This window comes from Ranitomeya variabilis, chromosome 4 (genome assembly GCF_051348905.1).
Source record: "Ranitomeya variabilis isolate aRanVar5 chromosome 4, aRanVar5.hap1, whole genome shotgun sequence".
In the NCBI taxonomy this organism is placed as follows: Eukaryota; Metazoa; Chordata; class Amphibia; order Anura; family Dendrobatidae; genus Ranitomeya; species Ranitomeya variabilis.
Genome location: NC_135235.1, coordinates 691946513 through 691974003, shown reverse-complemented (window position 1 = coordinate 691974003; position 27491 = coordinate 691946513). Strand labels below are relative to the sequence as shown.

The 27491-nt window shown below is 45.4% G+C and overlaps 1 protein-coding gene across 1 annotated transcript in view; it reads right to left on the bottom strand.

Moving 5' to 3' along the window:
- The window catches only part of LOC143767626 (uncharacterized), a 498682-nt gene that overhangs the window by 282584 nt on the left and 188607 nt on the right, over window positions 1–27491 (bottom strand). The window contains exon 13 of the mRNA XM_077256061.1: window positions 6747–6904. Within this exon, the coding sequence (XP_077112176.1) occupies window positions 6747–6904 (158 nt within the window). The remainder of the gene's footprint in view (window positions 1–6746; window positions 6905–27491) is intronic.

The following is a 27491-nucleotide window of genomic DNA, read 5'->3' as shown; positions in this document are numbered from 1 at the left end:
TAATGTCTCCATGTACAGTGTACTGTTTTCAGGATAGGTTTTTTCATTTTTATTTTTTTGGCATTTTTGCTTTGGATTCCATATAACATATATACTTGAGTATAAGCCGAGGCACCTACTTTTGACAAAAAAATGGGTAAGCTTATTGACTCGAGTATAAGCCAGGTATACATTGTCCCCTCATCCCGATCCTGATATGCATGGCTACTTATCCCTATGCATGCCTTTTTAATTATAAAAAAAAAAAAAAAAAAGGAGCAAACACATCCCTCTCACCTACCTGAGCGTCCTGCATCATTCCGGCCACCGGAGCCTGGAGTTCTTCCAGTACTGAGCGATCACGTGGCCCTGCTCATTAGGTAATGAATATGCGCCTACACCTATGGGAGTGGAAAGGTCTGCATATTCATTATCTTAGTGAGCGGTCCCACATGATCAATCGGCAGGAAGAGCTCCAGGTGTAGGGGGCCGGAACGAGATACAGTGCCAGCACCGAGGGCGCGCCGGTAGGCGAGTACGATGTATGGCTGGAAGTCGGCGGCTGGCACTGTGAGCTACTACAGCAGCGGCTCAGGCTTTAGCCACAGCCACCGGCTCCTGCCTCTGTGACCCGCTGACCTCCACTCCCCCTCCGGCTTTCTGGGACCACGATGGGGGTGTTTTCAGCACAAAAAAAGTGATGAAAAACTCGGATAATACACAAGTATATACGGTATTACATGAAAGAGACAAAAGCTAAAATAAAATTGAGGATGGATGTACTGGGGGAACCAAGAAGGTGGCACTGTAAGGCATCAAGAATGGGGATAAGGGAGGATTTATTACCTAGTGGTTTGGGTGGTAGCAGATTGTGTGGGGTTTCTTGTACTATTATATTGTGTGGAGGATACTGTGGGAACATTATACAGTGTGGAGGCCAATAAAGGGGCCCCGTACTATGGGAGTAATACATGTTTCCTTGGTTCCTGTATTTCATAGTTGGGTCATTTGTATCTATTAACGGAAAAGGAACAAAACCATTGTGATTCTTATAAGGAGACAACACAAACCCCCTAAATATAACATTTTATAACAACCCCACAATCTGTGACTCTTCAGGGTTAATCGCTCTCACCATTGGATTAGAGCTGATACTATGAAGCTAAAGTGACTAAACAGACTTTCTGTCAACTCCATAAAGGGGCACTTTTCCATGTTTGTCAGAACTGTCCGAGGATTATTAGAGGGGATAGTATCCCCCCAATTAGAAGGGACACCTGTGGGTATTGGAGTCTTTACCTGCTACAGTTCTGGTGTGGACCCTCCACCCACAGAGCCGCACTCCACATAGAAAATAATGGAGCCTCCAGCACCGACCTCCACCCTCAGAGCCGCACTCCACATAGAGAATAATGAAGCCTCCAGCACCGACCTCCACCTGCAGAGCCGCACTCTACATAGAGAATAATGGAGCCTCCAGCACCTACCTCCACCCGCAGAGCGGCACTCCACATAGAGAATAATGGAGCCTCCAGCACCGACCTCCACCCGCAGAGCCACACTCCACATAGAGAATAATGGAGCCTCCAGCACCGACCTCCACCCACAGAGCCGCACTCCACATAGAGACTAATGGAGACCCAGCACCGACCTCCACCTGCAGAGCCGCACTCCACAGAGAATAATGGAGCCTCCAGCACCGACCTCCACCCGCAGAGCCGCACTCCACATAGAGAATAATGGGGCCTCCAGCACCGACCTCCACCCGCAGAGCCACACTCCACATAGAGAATAATGGAGCCTCCAGCACCGACCTCCACCCACAGAGCCGCACTCCACATAGAGACTAATGGAGCCTCCAGCACCGACCTCCACCCGCAGAGCTGCACTCCACATAGAGAATAATGGAACCTCCAGCACCGACCTCCACCCGCAGAGCCGCACTCCACAGAGGATAATGGGGCCTCCAGCACCGACCTCCACCCGCAGAGCCGCACTCCACAGAGAATAATGGAACCTCCAGCACCGACCTCCACCCGCAGAGCCGCACTCCACATAGTGAATAATGGAGCCTCCAGCACCGACCTCCACCTGCAGAGCCGCACTCTACATAGAGAATAATGGAGCCTCCAGCACCTACCTCCACCCGCAGAGCGGCACTCCACATAGAGAATAATGGAGCCTCCAGCACCGACCTCCACCCGCAGAGCTGCACTCCACATAGAGAATAATGGAACCTCCAGCACCGACCTCCACCCGCAGAGCCGCACTCCACATAGAGGATAATGGGGCCTCCAGCACCGACCTCCACCCGCAGAGCCGCACTCCACAGAGAATAATGGAACCTCCAGCACCGACCTCCACCCGCAGAGCCGCACTCCACATAGTGAATAATGGAGCCTCCAGCACCGACCTCCACCCGCAGAGCTGCACTCCACATAGAGAATAATGGAGCCTCCAGCACCGACCTCCACCCGCAGAGCTGCACTCCACATAGAGAATAGTGGGGCCTCCAGCACCAACCTCCACCCGCAGAGCCGCACTCCACATAGAGAATAATGGGACCTCCAGCACCGACCTCTTAACCGTGTAAGTGTGCCCAACTTTTTACTATTGATGCTGCCTATGCAGCATCAATAGTAAAAACATATATTGTTAAAAATAATTAAAAAAAACATTATATTCTCACCTTCCGTCATCCGCGCCAGCCTTTCCCGATCCTCGCGACGCTCCGGTCCCAAGAATGCATTGCGGCAATGACCGGACATGAAGTAGCGGTCTTGCGAGACCGCTACATCATCACGTGTTATTGCCGCAAGGCATTACTGGGAACGGAGCGTCGCGACGAGCATCGCTAAAGGCATGGCCTGGATCCGGGGGCCGCCGGAAAGTTAGTATATAACTATATTAATTCTTTTTTTTATTTTTAACAGAGATATGGTGCCCACATTGCTATATACTACGTGGGCTGTGTTATATACTGCATGGGCTGTGCAATATACTACGTTGGCTGTGTTATATACTACGTGGGCTGAGTTATACAATGCTCGGTCTGTGTTATATGGTACGTCCCTGTACTATTTACTATGTGGCTGTGTTATACATACATATTCTAGAATACCCGATGCGTTAGAATCGGGCCACTAAAATATATATATATATATATATATATATATATATATATATATATATATATATATATATATATATATATATATATATATATATATATATATATATATATATATACACACACACCGTACAGACCAAAAGTTTGGACACACCTTCTCATTTAAAGATTTTTCTGTATATTCATGACTATGAAAATTGTACATTCACACTGAAGGCATCAAAACTATGAATTAACACATGTGGAATTATATACTTAACAAAAAAGTGTGAAACAACTAAAATTATGTCTAATATTCTAGGTTCTTCAAAGTAGCCACCTTTTGCTTTGATGACTGTGTGCTTTGCACACTCTTTGCATTCTCTTCATCATCTTCAAGAGGTAAATGAGAAGATGTGTCCAAACTTTTGGTCTGTACTGTATATATACACTATTTGCATACAAAATGATTTCAAAAACTTTAAACATCCCAAGGAGCACTGTGCAAGTGATCATATTGAAATGGAAAGAGTATCATACCACTGCAAATCTACCAAGACCGGGCCGTCCCTCTAATCTTTCATCTCAAACAAGGAGAAGACTTATCAGAGATGCAGCCAAGAGGCCCATGATCACTCTGGATGAACTGCAGAGATCTACAGCTGAGGTGGGACAGTCTGTCCATAGGACAACAATCAGTCGTACACTGCACAAATGTGGCCTTTATGGAAGAGTGGCAAGAAGAAAGCCATTTCTCAAAGATATTCATAAAAAGTGTTGTTTAAAGTTTACAACAAGCCAAATGGGAGACACACCAAACATGTGGAAGAAGGTGCTCTGGTCAGATGAAACCAAAATCAAACTTTTTGGCAACAATGCCAAACGATATGTTTGGCATAAAGGCAACAGCTCATCACCCTGAACACACAATTCCCACTGTCAAACATGGTGGTGGCAGCATCATGGTTTGGGCCTGCTTTTCTTCAGCAGGGACAGGGAAGATGGTTATAATTGATGGGAAGATGGATGGAGCCAAATACAGAACCATTCTTGAAGAAAACCTGTTGGAGTCTGCAAAAGACCTGAGACTGAGATTTGTCTTCCAACAAGACAATGATCCCAAACAAAGCAATATCTACAATGGAATGGTTCACAAATAAACATATCCAGGTGTTAGAATGGCCAAGCCAAAGTCCAGACCTCTATCCAATCAAGAGTCTGTGGAAAGAGCTGAAAACTGCTGTTCACAAACGACCTCCATCAAACCTCACTGAGCTTGAGCTCAAGGAAGAATGGGCAAGAATTTCAGTCTCTCGATGTGCAAAACTGATAGAGACACCAAGCGACTTGCAGCTGTAATAACAGCAAAAGGTGGCGCAACAAAGTTTTAAGTTAAATTGGCCCAATAATATTGCACGCTTGCAAAGTGCTCCTTGGGATGTTTAAAGTTTTGAAAATCTTTTTGTATCCAAATCCGGCTTTAAGCTTCTCCACAACAGTATCACGGACCTGCCTGTTGTGTTCCTTGGTCTTCATGATGCTCTCTATTCTTCAAACAGAATCCTGAGACTATCACAGAGCAGGTGCATTTATACGGAGACTTGATTACACACAGGTGGATTATATTTATCATCATTAGGCATTTAGGACAACATTGGATCATTCAGAGATCCACAATGAACTTCTGGAGTGAGACAGCTGCACTGAAAGTAAAGGGGCCCGAATAATATTGCACGCCCCACTTTTCAGTTTTTGAATTTCCACAAAAATGTAAAATAACCAATAAATTTCGATCAACTTCACAATTGTGTTCCACTTGTTGTTGATTCTTCACCAAAAATTTGCATTTGACATCTTCATGTTTGAAGCATGATATGTGGGAAAAGGTTGAAAAGTTCCAGGGGGGCCAAATACTTTCACAAGGAACCTATAAATATATACCCTTCTCATTCCTCAGGTTTCATCCTGTTAAAATAATAACAATTATACAAAACTCCCATACAGATGCCCTTCCAGAGGTGTCGGCACGTGGTGAACATGAGGTTGTTATGCAATGTGAGCCCGGCACCCAATCAGCGATGGTATCACTGTCACCACCTTTGACCAAGTCGAATATTAAAATGAAATTAGAGAGCAGCCAAACCCTTGGATTCCTGTTGATGTTCAACACATCTGAAAGCGGAACAGTGAAGCTGGCCTTGATTGGGTGCAGGGCTCGTGTGATGTAACAACCTCACATAAGCCCTGGGAACGCGAGTTCTGACACCGCTGGGAACAACACTGGCAAGGATGGGGAGTAGGGTTGAGCGAAACGGATCGGTCAATTTCATAAGTCGTTGCCTTTTGGCAAAGTCGGGTTTCGTGATCGCTGGGATCGGCCATGCGGTCGGCGATCTTCGCGCCAAAGTCGCGTTTCGTATGACGCTGTTACCGCCATTTTTTCAGCCAATGAAGGAGTGTGGGCATCGTGATTGCATAGGTCTTGTCTTGCTTTCTGCGGCGTCACAGGGGTATGAACGCCATCTTACCGTTTTGGATGTAGCGATTTACACAGTCCGAGGAATGTATTGATGAGAGAGAGAGAGAAAAAAAATAATCCCCATTGACTTGCATTGGGTTTCATGTTTCGGTCGGCCCCCCCGACTTTTCACAATAATCGGCTGATTTCACACGATCCGACTTTCGAGACAGTCGGGTTTCAACCCTAATGGTGAGAATGACTGATTTTATTTTAATGAGGTCAAACATAAGGAATGACAACTCCTTTGAGAAGGTGCATTTTTTTTCAGCTACAACATTGGCATTCTGAACATGACAAAGGCTTCTACCTTGTGTGACTGCTCAGGTGCCTAAGAAGTGATGATTTCATCACAAAACATTTCCCACATTCTGAACAAGAATAAGTCTTCTACGCTGTGTGGGTTCTCTGGTGTCTACCAAGATGGGTTTTACGGTTAAAACATTTCCCACATTCTAAACATGAAAAAGGCTTCACCCCTGTGTGAGTTCTCCGATGTCTGATAAGACTTGACGAATCTGTAAAACATTTTCCACATTCTGAACAGAAAAAAGGCTTCTCCCCCGTGTGAGTTCTCTGGTGTATAGCCAAATTTGTTTTCCGGTTAAACCATTTCCCACATTCTAAACATGTAAAAGGCTTCTCCCCTGTGTGAATTCTGTGGTGCATAACAAAATGTGATTTCTGGTTAAAACATTTCCCACATTCTGAACATGAAAAAGGCTTCTCACCTGTGTGAGTTCTCTGGTGGTTAATCAAAATTGATTTCTGGTTAAAACACTTCCCACATTCTGAACAGGAAAAAGGCTTCTCCCGTGTGTGAGTTCTATGGTGCTTTACAAAGTTTGGTTTCTGTGTAAAACATTTCCCACATTCTGAACATGAAAATGGCTTCTCCCCTGTGTGAGTTCTTTGGTGCTTAACCAAGGTTGATTTCTGGTTAAAACATTTCCCACATTCTGAACAGGAAAATCTATTCCTTGCTGTGTGAATCTTAAGAAAAGAATTTTCGAGGGGAAAACCATTTCCATATTCTGAAGGTGAAAATGGCTTCTTTGCTTTCAGAGCAGTTTGTTTTTTAAGGTTTACATTGTGACTTTGATTTTCCTTAGTAGTTGGTAATGAATCAGTAGACAGGACCTGTTTCAAAGGATCAGATGACAGATCTTTGCTGTGAAGAGATGATGGCATATCTGGAGTAATGGCAGTCACTTCAATTGTATCCTGTGGGATCTCAAGATCATCAGATTTAAAAATTGATGATGTCAGCTGTCCCTCTGATCTCCTCGTACAGTCATCTGTTAAGAATAAAACCTATTTTTCAATAAAATATTCTTGATTTTTCATTTTTTAACATTTCTACTTAAACTGTTTGTAAAAATGGTAAGTTATGTAAAATATTGAATCATTCACCGAGACAATGACAGTTCACAGTCTAATAGAAAACATCATAGGATGAACCAGTAGAGCGTGGTGTTCAATTGTTTGTTCATTCTTTCTCCCAAATATGGAATAAAAAGCCACCAAACAATGTTATGTACCGTATTTTCCGGCGTATAAGACGACTTTTTAACCCCTGAAAATCTTCTTAAAAGTCGGGGGTCGTCTTATACGCCGGGTATCGCCTTGTACACCGGTGTATATGGTGGGTGGATGGTGGGTGGGGAGTGGTCCTGATGACGACGAGGGGGCGTCTCACAGGAAAGTGCGTGGACTATCCCCCATTACCTGATCGTAGCGCTGCAGCGTGGGGTCGGCGGCGGCTGGGCTGTGGGGCGGCGGCTCCTCCTCTTCTGCAGTGTGGGGCCTCTGTGCTGTGGGGCGGTGGCGTATCTTCATGCAGTCGGGGCTCCTTCAGCATCTCGTTAAAGCCCGGAGGCCCCGCCGGCAGCTCAATCGGTACAATGCGATGGCCTCCGGGAAAATGGCCGCTGCTCAGATTCAGATCTCATGTCCCGAGATCTCGGGACGAGATCTGAGTCTGAGCATGCGCCGCCCCCAGCGGCCATTTTCCCGGAGGCCACCGCATAACACCTATTGAGCTGCCTCCGGGAAAATGGCCGCTGCTCAGATTCAGATCTCGTCTCCCGAGATCTCGGGACGAGATCTGAATCTGAGCAGCGGCCATTTTCCCGGAGGCCACCGCATTACACCGATGGAGCTGCCGGCGGGGCCTCCAGGCTTTAATGAGATGCCGGAGGAGCCCCGAATGCATGAAGATACGCCGCCTCCCCACAGCACAGAGGCCCCACACTGCAGAAGAGGAACCGCCGCCCCACAGCACCCACGCGGCACAAAGCGGAGAAGCCACCGCTCCCAGCACAGAGACCCCACGCTGCAGCGCTACGATCAGGTAATGGGGGATATGCAGCGCTACGATCAGGTAATGGGGGATATTCACTTTCCTGTGAGACGCCCCCTCGTTGTCATCAGGACCACTCCCCCCCTTCCCAAAAGGCACATTAGTCACGGCCCTATAAGACGACATACGGTGTATAAGACGACCCCGGACTTTTAAGAAGATTTTATATTTTAACTGGAAAAGTTGGGGGGTCATCTTATACGCCGGAAAATACGGTAGGTAAAAATAATACCAATAAAAACTTCTACTCATCTAACAAAAAACAAGTATCTACTCTGGTCTATCATCTGTCAATGGAAAAAAATAGAATTAGACTTACCAGTAATTTGGTTTCTAGGAACCTTCCACGACGGCATATAGAGGTTGCCTCTTTGCCCTGATGGGGGACAGGAAACACAAAGAGATTAAAAGACCCTCCCACCTCCCAGTGACTTATAACTGAAAACCATAGCAGCGGTTTACCTTCTGAATCCCAGATTTTTATCCAGGAAGATAGGGAGGAAATTAGCGCTGTCGAGGAAGGTTCCTAGAAACCGAATTACCGGTAAGTCTAATTCTATTTTCTCTAGTCACCTTCCACGACGCCATATGGAGGAATACCAACTAATTTGGCGCTAGGGTGGGACAACGGCCTGGAGTACTTTCCAGCCAAAGACTAGATCTTGACCAGACAGTTGGACAAACAGATCTGCAAGATTCTGCAAGAGCTGGTTTGTTCTAAGTAATGTAGAACAATACATCAGACTTCGAGGTGTGGAATTTTTCCTCCTTCAAGTTTACTGGATTTTGGCAAAAAGATGGTAGGACGATTTCCTGGGAATGCTGAAATTCAGAGACTACCTTTGGAAGAAAAGAAGGGTCAAGATGAAGGACTATGGAATCGTCTCTAATTGACAAATAGGGCTCCCTTATCGATAGGGTTTGTAGTTCCCCTACCCTACTAGCCGTGATTATAGCCACCAGGAAAACCGTTTTGTAAGTAAGATTTTGAGGAGAACAGGAAGACAAAGGTTCAAATGGTGGACCTGTAAGCCCTTGTAGCACCAAGTTAAGATCCCATGAGGGAACCACCAGCTGTCTCTTAGGGTTCATTCTGAGGGCCAATGTTGAGACCTGGACCTTTAGGGTGCTAGGCCTAAGGCTGATCTCTAAGCCCTTTTGTAGAAAATCTAGAATTTGTGACACATTTAGGCTAAGGGGATCTAGTAGGTTAGGGAGGCAGAAGGATTAAATTTTTTTCCAGACCTTATTGTAGATAGCGTTTGTTACTGGCTTTCTGGACTTTTGTAGAGTAGCTGTTATTGGGTCCGACAGCCCTTTGGCTCTCATTACCTGGGCCTCAGTAACCAAGCCGCTTGGTTCCACTTCTGAGGATCCAAGTGATAAATGGGCCCCTGTGAGAGGAGGTCGTTTTCTACTCGCCGTCCACCGGTAGATCAATTATCAGGTTGAACCAACTTCTTCTTGACCATAACGGGGCTATCAAGATAGTTGCGGTCCGCTCTTCTCGGATTTTCCGTAGAACCTTCGCCAGAATTGGAACTGGTGGGAAAGCATAGGCCAAGTGTAAGTCCCAATTCTGGGTCAAAGCATCTACTCCCCAGGAATGGTCTTTGGGGTTTAGGGAGAAGAAGTCTTCGACCTGCGTGTTTTGGCGAGATGCAAAAAGATCTATTTCTGGTAGGCCCCACCGGTCTACCACTATTTTGAAGCTCCGACTTTTAGAGCTCCATTCCCCCGGCTGGATGTCTTGGCGACTCAAAGTCTGCCTGGGTGTTGGAAGAGCCTTTCAAATGAACTGCTGTCAGCGACAGTGGGTGTTTTTCACCCCTGCAGAATATTCAAGCGGAAATACTTTTTAGGTTGTTGAACATTGTACTGCCTTGATGCTTGATATGAGCAACTTCAGTCATGTTGTCCGAATATATTCAGATGTGTTGTCCAGCGATCTGGCGACCTGCTGCCAGAAGGGCTTCCTCTACAGTTTTTAACTCTCTGAAATTGGACGACTTCACGCTTGTTGTCTGGTCCCAGAGTCCTTGGAAAGGGATATTGTTTATCATGGCTCCCCAGCCCCTTCTGCTGGCATCTGATGTAATTGTAGTTAGCGGGACCTGAGTCCAGCTCACACCTCTGTGGAGGTTTCTGGAATTTATCCACCATGCCAGAGGCTCTTACTCGAACCCGGCGTGTGTAGCTTTCTGTTTAGAGAACTGGGATGTTCCAGTTCCCTAAAATATGAGCTTGAAGGACTCTGGAGTGGGCCTGAGCCCAGGTTACCGATTGGATGCAGGCTTTCATGGAGCCAGCCCAAGAGCGACATGCCTTCTCGGAGTGTAGGGGACCTCATGTCTCTGAACCTCTTGACCTTGGTTATTAAGGTCAGATGGTGGTCTTCTGGAAGGAAAGACATCTGTTTTGTAGATTTCAGGAGCAGGGCTGTGGAGTCGGTAAGCCACAGTTGCGACTCCGACTCTTGGATTTTATCAGGTTCTGACACCGGCTCTGACTCCTTCATAAATGGCCAATTCGTAACAATAAATTTACTGTTGTAAAATATTAACATCGTGCTTATTCAGTTTCTCACCATCATATAAGTAATCAGACCACTTAGAGCAAAAACTATATTTATTAGAATACAATTAGAATATAGCAAATAACTTTTATAAACTTTTCTAAACTCTTGTAAGTAAATATGTAATAAACACTGTTATGCAGTTAAGAAGAAATCTATAAATTTGTCCTCAGAAAAAGTATTGCCTCTGTCAGATCCTCCTTCATGGATGCCCTCAAATCTGATCTAATTATTTTGAGAGCAGAGAACAACCTCTCTACACTAACTTGGGTTGGTGGCAAAGCAGTAACCACTCGGGCAACATCTCTGACAATGTCAGGATACAGAGGAATCGCTTGTTGCACTGTTATTTTTGATGAACGGTGACATTTCTCAATTTCTTTTAGTGCACATGAAAAATTCTGCTGAAATGTACTGGCTGTGTTCTTTGATGGGGATGACTCTTCTATGTGGGAACGCTTTGCACGGTCCTTGTGATCAAAATATTTTTCGAAATTAAATTCTTCATCAGTTGATGAGGGTGAAGATGTGGCAGGATGACCAAATTCTTCTTGTTCCTCCTGACTGTTCTGCAACCCTTTCATCCTTACTGCTATTTCAAACAGAGCTTCTTTTCCTTTAGTTAGCTGTTGATCATCTAGAAGAATCCGATGCATTGGGTCTACATAAACAGCTGCCAAAAGAATGTTATTTTGTAATAGTAGCTCCTCTCTCCATTTCAGTGATGTAGCAATGCCACTTGCAATTAACCCTCCTCTTTGGGACAGGCGAAACATCAGGTTCTTCCACTCCTTTAAGAAAATACCTGGAGTTAAGTCCTCTGCTTGTATTTTAGTCACTGTAAATGGGTGCTCTAGCAATTTTTCCAGCTCAGTCACCTGATTCCACTGACTTTCATTTAGCGTCAGTTGAGGGTTAGCCATGTCTACAAGAAAGGTTTTCAGTTCAACCAAGCGCTGAATCATTAAGTAAGTACTGCCCCATCGTGTGGCTTAATCAATAATTGCCCCTTTTCAGCACGTCTCTTCAAAGTTGAGTCAACTTTAGGGGTTATGGCAACAGTAGCCAATTTTCTCACCTTGCCAATCAGTGCAGCAGCATGTCCTTCTTGCAGACTGTCTCTTATAGCCAAATGTAGCGTATGCACAACACAGCGCATGTGATGAATGAAAGAACGTATTGACAGTTTCAACAAGATCATCTAAACTATCATGTTGCTGTTCATCTGAAGCAACTTCAGTTTGCTCCTCAGTTACAATACTGTGTTCCTCTATTTCAAACATTTCTGTGTCTGCGGACCCAGAATGTTCTTCTAGCTGCTGGTTACCATCATTACTTTCATTCATTAGCTTAATAGTACTTATCATATTTGAAGCATTGTCAGTTACGACAGAAAGAACTTGCTCTTTTTTAAGTTCATAGTCTTGCAGAACCTTTTCCACCAAGACATGGAGAAACTCACTGGTGTGATGAGCTTTGGTGTCTTTTACAGCCAATGTCTTGGTAACTATTTCATTTTTGTCACAAACAAATCGGACATTGATGGCAAAATAGTTCACTCTGACGTGTGCAGGCATCCATTTTAAGCAACAGAAAGCGTCCTTTGAGAGTTTTTTAAGTTTTTCCTTTTGTTTAAAAGCTTCTTCGATTACTAATTTTCTAATATTCTCTCTCTCCAGAGAAACACCAAGCTTGCGACCATTTCCCCATTCAGACACATAAAAGCTGGTCATGAAAATAATGAAATAGGCTCATGAAAATAATGAAATAGGCACACTATCCTTTACAAGCTCTATGATCTGTTTTTTAAATGTATCTACTGTCATTGTCACAGTAACTTTGTCACTGACAAAATATCTTGCAACTGATGGCTGCAAAGTTCTCTGCTCCTTTGTTTGGCTGGAAGAGCTGGGCACTGGTTCATTGGTTTGGATGCAGTCTTTCTCATCCACTGCTTTCAGTACTTCTGGATGAAAGCGCTGTAAATGTCTCTTTAGATTAGAAGCTCTGGTAGGAGCATTTTCATCTTTGCCTGAATATGCACTGATCTTGGCTTCACAGCATTTGTTTTCGTCTGGATCATTTGTCATACACTGACAGACATAATGTTTTCTATCTTGAGTGATGGTAAAATGTTCAAATACAGCTGATTTAATGTGACGCTTCTTTGACATTCTCAGGTTTTTAATTCTGCATTCACAATCCAAATGACAATTGTTTTTCCTAAAAACAATTGTACAAAATTATTGCCAGGTCGTACAACTGATATAGTGGTCAGTAATACTGTTATTCCTCATGTACTCACAGTTAACTGATGCAAAGTTTGTTGAAAGGATAATACTTCTTACAGTCTTCCTCTTCTGAGTAGCAGCTGTGAGATGCTTGGAAGACGCACACCTAGTAAACATCTAGTCTAGAGGAGGAGCTTTACTACTAAGAATTTGCAACACATTTTCACTTTCAGTTTCATACATTGTAAGTAGGGGGGTTGGGGCAGCATGAGGTTATCCAAGTATAAGATTAGATAAGGGCAGTGGAGAACAGACACACAAGAAGTAAGAAATGTCTCTATCTCCAGCAGAACTGCTTATCACTGTTGTTCATAGTTTGATAGAACATATATTTGAGTAACATTTATAAAATTCATATGAAAGTTCAATTATGAAATATTAATAAATTTTTTTTAAAGCTGGAGTCGGAGTCGGTACATTTCTATCGACTCCGACTCCAACCAAAACTAACTCCGACTCCACAGCCCTGTTCAGGAGTACTCCTAGGAATTTCCTAGTTTTGGAGGGCAGTAGCTGAGACTTTTTCAGGTTCAGGATCCACCCCAGAGATGTTAAAATATCGAGGGTCTTTGATACACAAGATTCCAGGGCTGTCTTGGTGGAGGCTACCATCAGCAAGTCGTCCAAGTAAGGCAATATACAGATGCCTCGACTCCAGATAGAGGATACTACTTCTGCCATTACCTTGGAGAAGATTCTTGGCGCTGAGGAGATGCCAAACAGAAGGACATTGAACTGATAGTGTTCCACCTGCCGACCTTCCTGTACCGCAAACCTGAGATATTTTCTGTGTCTCGGGTGGATTGGAATATGGAAGTAGGCATCTTTCAAGTCGATGGTTGACAAAGAAGTGAGGCCCAATCAACAGAATGGCTGACCTTACAGATTCCATCTTGAATCTGCGGTATCTTATATGTTGGTTCAGTCCCTTAAGATTTATAATGATACAGGCCTCGCCTGAGGGTTTGGCTACCAGAAACAGTTGAGAGTAGTGGCCCAGACCCCATTCCGACTCTGGAACCTGGGAGATCACGTTTGATCTTACAAGGTCTCTCAGACCTACAGTACTAGCAGCGCTGTTTGATCTGTGGGGTTGGAAGGGAAGTGACTTTCAGACCCCGTGCAGGGGAGGAGATGAACTCTATTAATAGGCCCTCCTTGATAAGATTGAGGACCCAGTGACAACTGGTGATGTTCTGCCACTGATGTACATATCTTGAGAGTCCCCCCCACACCAGCGTGAAGTCATCGTTTCTCTTCTTGGCTTGTTGGGACTGCTGTTGCTGGGGGATGAGAATATTCTTCCTCCCACCTTCTGCATAGCTCCATCTCCCGGACTTGCCCTTCCCCCTCTGGGAGGTTTGAGGCTGTGCGGCATGAAAAAAAAGGTTTTTTTAGGGTTTTTTTGTTCCGGGAGGGCTTTTCTTATCGGTGGCCTTTTCTAGGATCTCGTCTAGGGAAGGCCCAAAGACATTCTCCTTTAAAGGGTATGGCCATAACTTGGCTTTGAAGGTGATGTCACCAGGCCACATCTTGAGCCAGAGAGCTCTCCTAGCCGAGTTGGATTGCACAAGTGACCTGGCGGCAACTCTGATGGATTCCATGGAAGCATCCCCTAAAAACCTAGTAGCCCTTAGGAGGCTAGGCAGTGAGTCTAACAGTTCACCCCTGGAGGTACCCTGGGATATATGAGTTTCTAGTTCCTCTAACCAGCCGGAGAGGGCTCTAGCTACCCAGGTGGAAGCAGTATTAGCCTTTAAAGCAACCGTAGATGTCTCCCAGGACTTCTTCAAGAGACTCACTATTTTTCTGTCCATTGGATCCTTCAAGGGATCCTGCAATTGCAAAGAATCTTCAAATGGGAGTGCGGTTCTTTTCGTAACTCTTGACCCCTGTACGTCGACTTTGGGAATATCCCATCTAACAGAATCACCTTCTAGGGGGAATCTGTGTTTCATCTCTGAGGGGGTGCTGAGGCGTTTTTCCGGCAGTTCCCACTCCTGAGAAATCATGTCAAGTATATTAGCATGCACCTTGAACCCTACACGTTTTCCCATTTTTAGCCCACAAAACATCTGGTCCTGAATGGACTGAGGCTCGGATTCCTCTTCCAGTCCCATAGTGCTGCGTACTGCAGATACCAGCTCCTCAATCCACTCCGAGGAAAAGAGATATTTTCTGGCTTCAGAGGCCTTAAGTGACACGGGTTCAACCCGTCTACCAGAGGACGATGAGTAGGATAGGTCTGATTCAGAGTCCTCAACCTGTATTTTCCTTTTCTTCCCTGGAGAAGGGGGTGGTGGGGGTGAAGGGGTAAAAGCCACCAGGGAAGACTGCACCTCCTGCTTGACCAGACAGCGAATCTCTTCCAAAAGGGAGGGTTGCTCTGCTCTGACTACTTTGTCGATGCATGACTGGCAGAGCTTTTTATCCCATAGCGAGGGTAGCTTTATATTACAAATGGAGTACTTTTTCCTAATAGTGGCTTTGGGGGTAGACTTGTTTCCCTGGATCGAGAGGGAGAGAGGTGTCAGACAAGAAGGACCCCCTAAATTATCTACCTGAGGACCCCATCCCTTCGTACACTTACTGTGGCAGGGGCAGAGCTGGGCTCTGCAGATGCAGGACATGAATTGCCTTCCATGCTGAAGGATAGTCTTACCTCTGTGGTGACTTCGGGCAGGTTTTATGGCGGTCGATAGCCGGCCCCCCAGAGTGGGTTGTTTCCCCCTCCCCCTCCTGGGTCCATGTGCAGGTGGTGCGGCGTCTACGAACACCAAGCACTGTTCCTGGATGGAAGTTCAGATGTGCTCCACTAGAACACAAAGTCCCGGAAGTGACGCGTGCTGACACCACTTCCGGTACACCGAGCCACACATATGGAGTGGGAGAAGACCGGGGAGCTCAGGGAGGCCCCCGGTCAGGATCTCTGGCCTGCTTTGCCCTTTTGGGGGTGCGGGAAGGCCAGGAGGGGGTCCCGAGGTCACCCAACAGGGGACGATGGGAGCAGCCTGGAGGAGGTGAGGAGTGACCACTTGCTGCACGGAAATACAGGCTCTGCCTGTCAAACAAGGTACTGCAGTCGCCGGCCACCACAGCACACGGAGACCTCTCCCTGCCCCATGGGGACAGGAAAGACACTGGCAAGTGGGAGGTGAGAGGGCCTTTTAACCTCTATGTGTTTCCTGTCCCCCATCAGGGCAAAGAGGCAACCTCTGTATGCCGTCGTGGAAGGTGACTAGACAAATAAAGGTTTCCACATTATTAGTGGCTCAAAGGCTCTTAAAAACCAATATGGCTCCCTTAAACCAATCCAGCAATAACTCTTCTCTCAAAGTCAAATCTCCCCCTCGATTCTGAACCTTGCAGTGTGTGTCTCCCGAAGCACAATCTGGGCACTATGGGTAATAAAATGGTATATTTGCAATATTCAATTCAACATCCACTGTGTGCTAATTTCCAGAAAGTGCCTGTGGAATCAAAATAGTCACTACTCCTATAGATTAATTCCCCGAGGGTTATAATGTCCCAAATTTAGTCACTTTATGAAGATTTCTACTGCTCTAGTTTTCTGCCATTTTGTCATACTAGGGCTTCTGCAAATGGTGTGTCCCATCTCCTTTGGGATCTGCTCCTGCGACATCTTCTTCTGTCACCAAGTGCAGCCTTAGGCTACTTTCACACTAGCGTTGTGTGACGGACGTCGCAATGCATCGTTATGTAGAAAAAACGCATCCTGCAAAGTTGCTCTCAGGATGCGTTTTTTCTCCATAGACTTACATTAGTGAAGCATTATATAACCACCCAAAGTCTTAATTTAAACTACCATGGCACTTTAAACATGAAGATTTAACCATGATTTGGTTAAATCATTAGTGAAGCATTGCGACGGCTTGCCACACAGCTCATCCGTCGTGGGACGAATGCATCGTGTCGGCACAAAAAAGTTCCATGTAACTTTTTTTGTGCGTCGAGTCCGCCATTTTTGACCGCACATGCGCGGCCGAAACTCCGCCCCCTCCTCCCCGAAACTCACAATGGGCAGCGGATGCGTTATAAAACTGCATCCACTGCCCAGGTTGTGCTACAATAACACACTGTCTGTCGGTACGTCGGGCCGACGGTTTGCGATGGCCCGTACCGACGGACTAGTGTGAAAGTAGCCTTATTCATTTTGCAGGTGTTGCTGGTAATGGAGGAGACGTCAGAACCCGCAGCTCTGGGAGGCACAGGCTCTGTCCAGCCACTAAGATTATGGTGCTTGGGAAAAGTAATACCATTCAGTCTACGTTTATGGATTAGCGTGCTGTTCAGCTGGTGTAATCTGCTACCTACTTCAGCCAATAGGAAAGCACCACACTCTACTAAAGCTTGAAGCAAATTTCTGGAACCTGCCACATACAGCCTTGTTCTCCTCTGTTTCAGTCCTCTGTGCCAAGCTCCAGGTTTGTTTATTTTTTTCGTTTCCTGTTGTGACCCCCTGCTCGTTTACGGAGTATTCTTGAGTCTTCTGATTTTGTATTTTCTCTGCCTTCCTGGTTGTGACCCTACTACATGACTATTCTTCTTGTCATCTCACTCCACAGTACAACAGGTAACAATGAGTGCCAAGCATAGGGGTCTCTGTGTAAATCCAGATCAATGTAATGCGGTTAAAGGGTGGGGAGCAAGACAATCCCTGGCATCAGGAAAATGGAGTAGATAGCACCAAGACTGTTCATACTGGCCATCTTTTGAGCTGCCAGGTGATCACGAACAGCTCTTCCAATACATTGTGTCTGCAAATTATTTCTGCAAGATCTGCAATCAAACAGCTAAAAGGCGTTCCTTCCCTTCTTAACCCTGCCATGGGTCCAGACAGTAGTGTATAACTGTATATAAGGTATTGTCAGATTCAAGGGAAGTTGGAAAATAATTTGTGAGATTCATCTTTTTGCTATTTACCATTTGTGAAAATTAAAAAATTGGAGCTTATATTTCGTGAAGAATTCCAAAGTTATCACATAAAGTGACACAGATTTGAAAAATGGGGCCTGACAAAACTGGCTGCAGGAAGTGGTTACCGTAAATCAGAATATTTTGGGCACCAACTACTGTAGTCAAAATCTGTGACCATATTCAATAACACATCTACTGGAATGATCAAACTTAACCATCTTCATCAGTAAAAAAATGAGTAACTAGTGGTGAAACCTCTTTGGGGTTCGTTGGCTCTTGGCAATCTAAACTATCGTAAGGGTCAATATTTTCTATCAAATGAAGAAATATTAGATAGTCGAACATAACGTTTTATAATAAGGCAGAGCCGAAGTGTCTTGAATTTAGATTTCGGGCATTTGGAAGAGGTAATGGAGACCTTTTGCTAAAGACTATCAGGGAGTTACAGAGCTAAAAAGAGTTCTGACCAGAAGAGAAGAGAAAGTATTAGTGCTGCCCGTTTCAGGAGAGATTGTGCAGTAATCTGAATTCCTTAGGATCGAAAACAAAGGAATTTATGATGTGGAGTGAATCCATGAAACCAGGGCTCCAGCCATGCCAACACATCTCCTGCAGGCGTGAATAAATGTATATTACAGCCATCAGCCATGCACAGCTTAGAGATATATCATGGCACAAGTGCAATGTGTTATGATCCGGTGACCTTGGAGCAACATGTAACTTTCTCTGGAGAAGGTGGAAACTATACTGACCGCAATACCTGAACTTAACACCGCAACTAGAAGTAGCCGTGGGGTGTGCCTACCAGCCCTAGACACCTCGACACAGCCGGAGGACTAAATACCCCTAAAGATGGAAATAGAAATACTATCTAGCCTCAGAGCAGAACCCCAAAGGATAGGCAGCCCCCCACAAATATTGACTGTGAGTACGAGAGGAATGACACACGCAGGCAGAAACAAGATTTAGCAAAAGAGGCCACTCTAGCTAGATAGAAAAGGATAGGACAGAATACTGAGCGGTCAGTAAAAAAACCCTTTCAAAAATATCCACAGCAGATAATACAAAAATTCCACATCTAACTAAAGACGAGGAAAGTATATCTGCAACTCGAGAGAATCCAACAAGACTTAAAATATACTGACAATCTAAGCTGGACAAGAAGAAACAAATGAATAGCAATACATTATTAAGCACACAGCATGTGTGCAACAAAACAAAACCAGAAACTTATCTTTGCTGATATGGTAGCAAGGCAGGAGTAACCAGACAGAGGTAAAGAACCTCTGAACAACTGGCAAGGACTAATGAATCCTGCAAACCTAAATACCCCAGTCAGAGCTGCAATCAGCAGATACACCTGACCAGGGCTGGGACCCGGAGACAACCGCATTACCATCTACAACCACCGGAGGGAGCCCAGAAGTAGAATTCACAACAGTACCCCCCCCCTTGAGGAGGGGTCACCGAACCCTCACCAGAGCCCCCAGGTCGATCAGGACGAGTCAGATGAAAGGCATGAACCAAATCAGCAGCATGGACATCAGAGGCAAAAACCCAGGAATTATCCTCCTGGCCATAACCCTTCCACTTGACAAGATACTGAAGCTTCCGCCTCGAAAAACGATAATCCAAAATCTTCTCAACCACATACTCCAATTCCCCATCAACCAACACAGGGGCCGGAGGATCCACAGAGGGAACAACGGGTACCACATATTTCCGCAATAAAGATCTATGGAAGACATTATGGATAGCAAAAGAGGCAGGAAGCGCCAATCGAAAGGACACCGGATTAATAATCTCAGAAATCCTATAAGGACCAATAAACCGAGGCTTAAATTTAGGAGAAGAAACCTTCATAGGAACATGACGGGAAGACAACCAGACCAGATCCCAAACCCGAAGCCGTGAACCAACACACCGACGACGGTTAGCAAAACGTTGAGCCGCCTCCTGAGACAACGCCAAATTGTCCACCACACGAGCCCAAATCTGCTGCAACCTGTCAACCACAGAATCCACACCAGGACAGTCAGAAGGCTCAACCTGCCCAGAAGAAAAACGAGGATGAAAACCAAAATTACAAAAAAAAGGCGAAACCAAAGTGGCCGAACTAGCCCGATTATTAAGGGCAAATTTGGCCAATGGCAAAAAAGCTACCCAATCATCCTGACCAGCAGACACAAAGCATCTCAAATAAGTCTCCAAAGTCTGATTAGTTCGCTCGGTCTGGCCATTTGTCTGCGGATGAAATGCAGAAGAAAAAGACAAATCAATGCCCAGCCTAGCACAAAAGGCTCGCCAAAACCTAGAAACAAACTGGGAACCTCTGTCGGACACAATATTCTCCGGAATACCATTCAAACGAACCACATGCTGGAAAAACAATGGAACCAAATCTGAAGAGGAGGGCAATTTAGGCAAAGGCACCAAATGAACCATCTTAGAGAAGCGGTCACAAACCACCCAGATAACCGACATCCTCTGGGAAACCGGGAGTTCTGAAATAAAATCCATAGAAATATGCGTCCAGGGTCTCTCAGGGACCGGCAATGGCAAAAGCAACCCACTAGCACGGGAACAACAAGGCTTGGCCCGCGCACAAGTCCCACAGGACTGCACAAAGGAACGCACATCACATGACAGAGAAGGCCACCAAAAGGACCTACCAACCAAGTACCAAAAATACCAGGATGACCAGCCAACACGGAACAGTGAACCTCAGAAATCACTCTATTAGTCCATCTGTCAGGAACAAAGTCTCCCCACTGGACAGCGGTCAGGTCTGTCAGCCTGAAATTTCTGAAGAACCCGTCGTAAATCAGGGGAAATAGCAGAAAGGACCACCCCTTCTTTCAGAATACTGACCGGTTCAAGGACCTCAGGAGAATCAGGCAAAAAACTCCTAGAAAGGGCATCAGCCTTAATATTCTTAGAACCCGGAAGGTACGAGACCACAAAATCAAAACGGGAAAAAAACAAGGACCATCGAGCCTGTCTAGGATTCAGCCGTCTGGCAGACTCGAAGTAAATCAGATTCTTATGATCGGTCAAGACCACAATACGGTGCTTAGCTCCCTCAAGCCAGTGTCGCAACTCCTCAAACGCCCACTTCATAGCCAACAACTCCCGATTACTGACATCATAATTGCGTTCAGCAGGCAAAAACTTACGAGAAAAGAAGGCACACGGTTTCATCACAGAACCAACAGGATCCCTCTGAGACAAAATGGCACCTGCCCCAATCTCAGAAGCATCAACCTCAACCTGAAACGGACGAGAAACATCCGGCTGGCGCAACATAGTAGCAGAAGTAAATCGGCATTTAAGCTCCTGAAAGGCAAAGACAGCCTCTGAGGACCAATTCGCCACATCAGCGCCTTTCTTCGTCAAATTGGTCAAGGGTTTAACCACACTAGAAAAGTTGGCAATGAAACGGCGATAAAAATTTGCAAAACCCAAAAATTTCTGCAGCCTCTTCACGGATGTAGGTTGAATCCAATCAAGAATGGCCTGAACCTTAACCGGATCCATCTCCATAGATGAGGGAGAAAAAATGAAGCCCAAAAAAGAAACCTTCTGCACCCCAAAGACACTTAGACCCCTTCACAAACAAAGCATTGTCACGAAGGATCTGAAACACCATCCTGACCTGTTTCATATGAGACTCCCAATCATCGGAAAAAATCAAAATATCATCCAAATATACAATCATGAATTTATCAATATAATTCCGGAAGATATCATGCATGAAGGACTGAAAAACAGATGGAGCATTAGAGAGCCCGAATGGCATCACAAGGTATTCAAAATGGCCTTTAGGCGTATTAAACGCAGTTTTCCATTCATCACCCTGCTTAATACGAACAAGATTATATACCCCCCGAAGGTCAATCTTAGTAAACCAACTAGCCCCCTTAATCCTAGCAAACTAATCGGTAAACAACGGTAAAGGGTATTGAAACTTGACCGTGATCTTATTCAAGAGGCAATAATCAATACAGGGTCTCAAGGAACCATCTTTTTTAGCAACAAAAAAAAATCCCGCTCCCAACGGTGAAGAAGATAGCCGAATATGTCCTTTCTCCAAAGACTCCTTAATATAACTCCGCATGGCGGTATGTTCAGGCATAGACAGATTGAAAAGTCGGCCCTTAGGGAACTTACAACCTGGAATCAAGTCAATAGCACAATCACAGTCCCTGTGTGGTGGAAGGGAACTGGACCTGGGCTCATTGAATACATCCTGAAAATCAGTCAAAAATTCTGGAATTTCAGAAGAGGAAGAAGAGGAGATTGACATCAAAGGAACATCATTATGAATCCCCTGACAACCCCAACTAGTCACAGACATAGACTTCCAACACAGGATTATGTACCTGCAACAACGGAAAACCCAGCACGATAGCAACATGCAAATTATGCAACACCAGAAATCGACAATCTTCCTGATGGGCTGGCTCCATGCACATGGTCACCTGTGTCCAAAACTGGGGCTTATTTTAAGCCAAAGGTGTAGCATCAATGCCTCTTAAAGGAATAGGGTTCTGCAAAGGCTGGAAAGAAAACACAACGCCTGGCAAATTCAAGGTCCATTAAGTTCAAGGTGGCGCCTGAATCCACAAACGCCATGACAGAAAATGATGGCAATGAGCAGATCAAGGACACAGAACAGAAATTTAGGCTGTACAGTACTGATGGTGACTGAACTAGCAATCCTCTCTGTCCGCTTAGGGCAGAGAGAAATGACATGAGAAGCGTCACCACAATAATAACAACCCATTCTAACGTCTGAATCCCTGTCGTTCCGTTCTAGACAGGATCCTATCACACTGCATTGGCTCAGTACTCTGCTCTGAGGACAACGCCACCGCGCGCCCCGTTCTGCGCTCCCGCAAGCGCCGATCAAACTGGATGGCCAGAGACATAGAATCACTCAGACCGACAGGCGTGGGAAACCCCACCATAACATCTTTAACAGATTCAGAGAGACCCTTTCTGAAAATTGCCGCCAAAACATCATTCCATTTAGTCAGCACAGACCATTTTCTAAATTTCTGACAGTACAATTCTGCCGTCTCTTGACCCTGAGACAGGGCCAACAAGGTTTTCTCCGCTTGATCCACAGAATTAGGTTCATCATGCAATAATCCTAAAGCCTGAAAAAAGGAGTCTACATTAAACAAAGCCGGATTCCCAGCATCAAAGGAAAATGCCCAATCCTGTGGATCGCCACGCAGCAGGGAGATGACGATTTTAACCTGCTGAATGGAATCGCCAGAGGATCGAGGTCTCAAAGCAAAAAACAGTTCACAGTTGTTTTTAAAACTCAAAAATTTAAATCTGTCACCAAAAAACAAATCAGGAGTAGGAATCTTCGGCTCTAAAACAGGAGTCTGAACAATATAATCAGAAATACTCTGTACCCTAGCAGCAAGCTGGTCGACACGAGAAGTTAATTCCTGAACCTTCATGCTACCACAAGACTCCTCAGCCACCCAGAGGAAAAAAAAAAAGAGGGAAGAGAAGACAAAACAGGTTGCAGAAAAAAAAATGACTCAACACCTTTCTTCCCTTCTTCTGAGATGCATTTAACTCATTGTGGGCCAGTTGTACTGTTATGATCCGGTGACCTTGGAGCAACATGTAACTTTCTCTGGAGAAGGTGGAAACTATACTGACCGCAAACCCTGAACTTAACACCGCAACTAGAAGTAGCCGTTTCTGTTTAGTCGGTTTTAAAATAATATGAAAAGTCAGGATAAAGGGAAACTCTGCTGTTATTGTAGAGAAATTCACACTTGGCCTCACTGCACAATTAATGTTGTTGATCATAAAAGTGACGTTTGGCCAGAAAGACTGGACCTGGTCTTGTAGGGACCATATGAGCACATTCAGCAGCACAGAAGGGAGAGAAGGGAGATTCATCCAATAAGATATCAGGGTTCTAGGAAGCCAACAGCATTATCACCCTCCTCTTTCCCTTATAGGCCCATCATAATATTTTTTTCAAGTGATTTTCTAACTTGTCAACACATTCTACGTACGCTGTCATTTGACTTTGTAGTTTACAGATCTGGGCAGGAAACGGTCAGGAGCTTTCATAATTTCACAAAGTAATTTCAACATTTTCAGATGGAGAATGTTGTGGTCTTAAGGCAAAATGGTGATCACATGATTGTGATACGGCCGGACTACACCACCGATGAAGCAGCCACAGCCGGTGACGGAGAAGAATCTGTGACTTCTCTGCATTTAGTGGTTACTACTCACCTGGGTAGCCATATGTAGGAATCTCCTCTTTACACCGCTCATCACCCCTTACATATGTCTCTGTAGTATTAATATGGGTCAGATCTTCACCCTGAAACAAATATTGTAAAAGTCACAGACAGACAGAGAAGTCACATCTATGATCAGCTCTAATCCTGTCATCTCCACCGTTCTCATTACACAAGTATAAAACATATAATACTGGTGGACAAAACAAGACTGAGCACAAGACCTTCACAGCCGTCTACACATCATAGGGGAGATCTCCTGACACCTTCTCTCCATCTACCTGATGATCCTGAGGAACATTGGGATCTTCTTGTTTACAGTCCTGTGGAAGAAGAGGATGGGGACATCTCTCTGGTGTTGTTCTCCTAATGGATAGATCTGGACGAAACACATACAGGGACTGAATTCATTCTTTACATACAGATAATTATAGGCTGTGTGTATTTAGTCCTGTCTATTACCTGGTGATGTAAGGGGCTGTTGAACATCCATCATGAAGTCCTTGTACAGACCTTTGTGTCCTTCGAAATACTCCCACTCCTCCATGGAGAAATACACAGCGACATCCTGACACCTTATAGGAACCTGACACATACAATGATACCGTCATCCCCCCGATCCCTTCATAGCGTTACTGTATAATGTCCCAGCATTCCCTGCAGTGTCACCTCTCCAGTCAGCAGCTCAATCATCTTGTAGGTGAGTTCTAGGATCTTCTGGTCATTGATGTCCTCATGTATCAGGGGGTGAGGTTGAGGCCCCGTGATTGGGCTCAGGGGTCTTCCCCATCCTTCAGACGCAGGTTCCTGACAGCGATCACTAGAGGTCTTCTTCACTACTGTGTAATCCTGGTTATGGAGAGACACATTAATAAATCTCAGTACAGACATTTCCAGAGTCCTCACCTCTCCAGTTCTGTCCATCTGTTATTCCCATAGATAAGAATGATTTAATGTGACGTCATCAGAATCTCTCACCTCTCCAGTAAGATGGAAGAGGATCTCTAGGGTGAGGTGTAATATCCTCTCCATCTTATCTCTGTCCATATCCATCCTTGATGGGCAAGTCAAAAAAATTCTCTTATATAGAAGATCTTCACTGAGAGGATCCGATATTGTAGAGACCTGAATGAGAAGATGAGCCGATGTAACATCATAAAAATCCTGTGTAATAATAACATTACCGGAGATAATAAGGGAAACATATGAGGAGATTTATTATTTTACAGTATTTAGTTTTCTTCTTTACATCTACTAATAAAACCTATATATTTAGGCCACAGACAACAAGCAGTTTCTCCCTCGGAGTCGGCAGCTGAATACGTTTCTCATAGACTCATCTTCCATAACGCTAATTCTCGTCTCATTTACCGACCCTGGAATCGGCATTAGCAATACTGCAGGAGATATTCATTACACGTGACAGGAGAAATAACTACTTCATGATGAGGACGACATCTTCATCTTCTACTACGGCTCTAGAAGCAGATTTGTCCAGAGTCCATCACTGACTCCATCCCCACCGGCCTCTATATGAAGGTTTCCCGACAATACTGTGTGGGCAGGGGCATAACTACAACAGGTGCAAGGGTTGCAATCGCACCCGGGCCCTGGAGCCCAGGGGGCCCTCAAAGTCCATTTGGCCTATGGAAAAAGACTATTGCTATTAAAGATTTAAAATATTTGGGGACCCCATTGAAGCTTTTGTATCGGGGCCCATGAGTTTCAAGTTATGCCACTGTGTGGGGGCCCCGTACTATGAGAGTAATACATGTTTCCTTGGTTCCCGTCTTTCATAGTTGGGTCGTTTGTATCTATCAGCGGAAAAGGAACAAAACCATTGTGATTCTTATAAGGAGACAACACAAACCCCCTAAATATAACATTGTATAACAACCCCACAATCTGTGACCCTTCAGGGTAAATCGCTCTCTCACCATTGGATTAGAGCTGATACTATGGAGGTAAAGGGACTAAACAGACTTTCTGTCACCTCCATAAAGGGGCACTTTTCCGTGTTTGTCAGAACTGTCCGAGGATTATTAGAGGGGATAGTTTCCCCCAATTAGAAGGGACACCTGTGGGTATTGGGGTCTTTACCTGCTACAGTTCTGGTGTGGACCCTCCACCCGCCGAGCCGCACTCCACATAGAGAATAATGGAGCCTCCAGCACTGACCTCCACCCGCAGAGCCGCACTCCACATACGGCTGCTCTGTGCGCACAGGACCTGTGATGAGGTCACAGGAGGGGAGGAGTCAGGGGTCACATGATCAGGGGCCTCAGTGTATGCAGGACTCTGCTGTGCTGGTTGTCATGGTGCTGGATGAGGGGAAGTTTATGTGTGGGGTCAGGAGGGGTTTACAGTGTGGATGTAGCGGAGCCGTGTGTACGAGGTGTACGGAGCGGAGCCGTATATATAACAGAAGTACATGGTGTACGCTGCGCACAGAGCGGAGCCGGGTGTGATGCTTCGGGTATATAGGCCGCAGGGCAGACACTTGCTGAGTGTGAGGAGCGAGTGGAGTGGGATCCCAGTGAGAAGAGAATCTCCGTTGCTCCCACCATTGATGCCGTACACAGAACAACATACAACCCCCTAATGTGACCCCATTTCGGACACTGTACCCACCAGGGAAGTCATCTCAGGGTGTAATGGGCATTTTTATCCCACAGCTGTCACTGGTTTCTTTATCACTCGGTTGTGAAGATAATATTATATTTGTTCTGAGGCGCAGTGAGGGGTTCAGCTCAGGGGGGAAACATCTGAGTGGGCCCTAACCAGGTGTCACGGTGGTACCTCACCTGCCCTCTCAGCGTCTCCCTACTCACTATGGTCACCACACGGCTTCTCAGCATGTTGCTTCCATTTGGCCTTATGGCAGGATTGGCCGGTCTCTACAGGAATATAACCCTGCTGTGTCCTTCAGAGATTAGGTTCCCCAGCCTATCCCGTGCCGGCAGGTCCTGTATTAGGCAGCTCCACCCACCGCCCTGCTGAATGTTGGTTCCTAGGTGGTTCATTCTGTACATGTCCAGTTTGTGTTGTTTGTTGTACCTCACAATTGTGTCTGTGACCCCCGATCAGCTGCTCCAGTCCTGGTGACTACCCTGGAGTAGTACCTGTGTCTATCAGCTGTCCAGCCTGTCCTCTCCATCAGTAACTCTAGTGAAGACCTGGTGGACACCTAGTTACACCCCTCCAGGGTGAGCCCGACCCGTTGTGCAGTGGGTCCACATCCACTAGTGTTACACCAAGTAATTGTGCACATGTCCCAAATTTTGAAGCACAGATCATGCAGTGCACATAGCAGCAAATTTTGTCCACCCCCCAATCCACACCCATTTACCATTTCTTTCTCCCCCGGCAGGAGGAGTTGTCTGAGGGGCGCTGGTAGTGAGGGAAATTCAGCAGACGCCTGAGACTGCAGGGTGT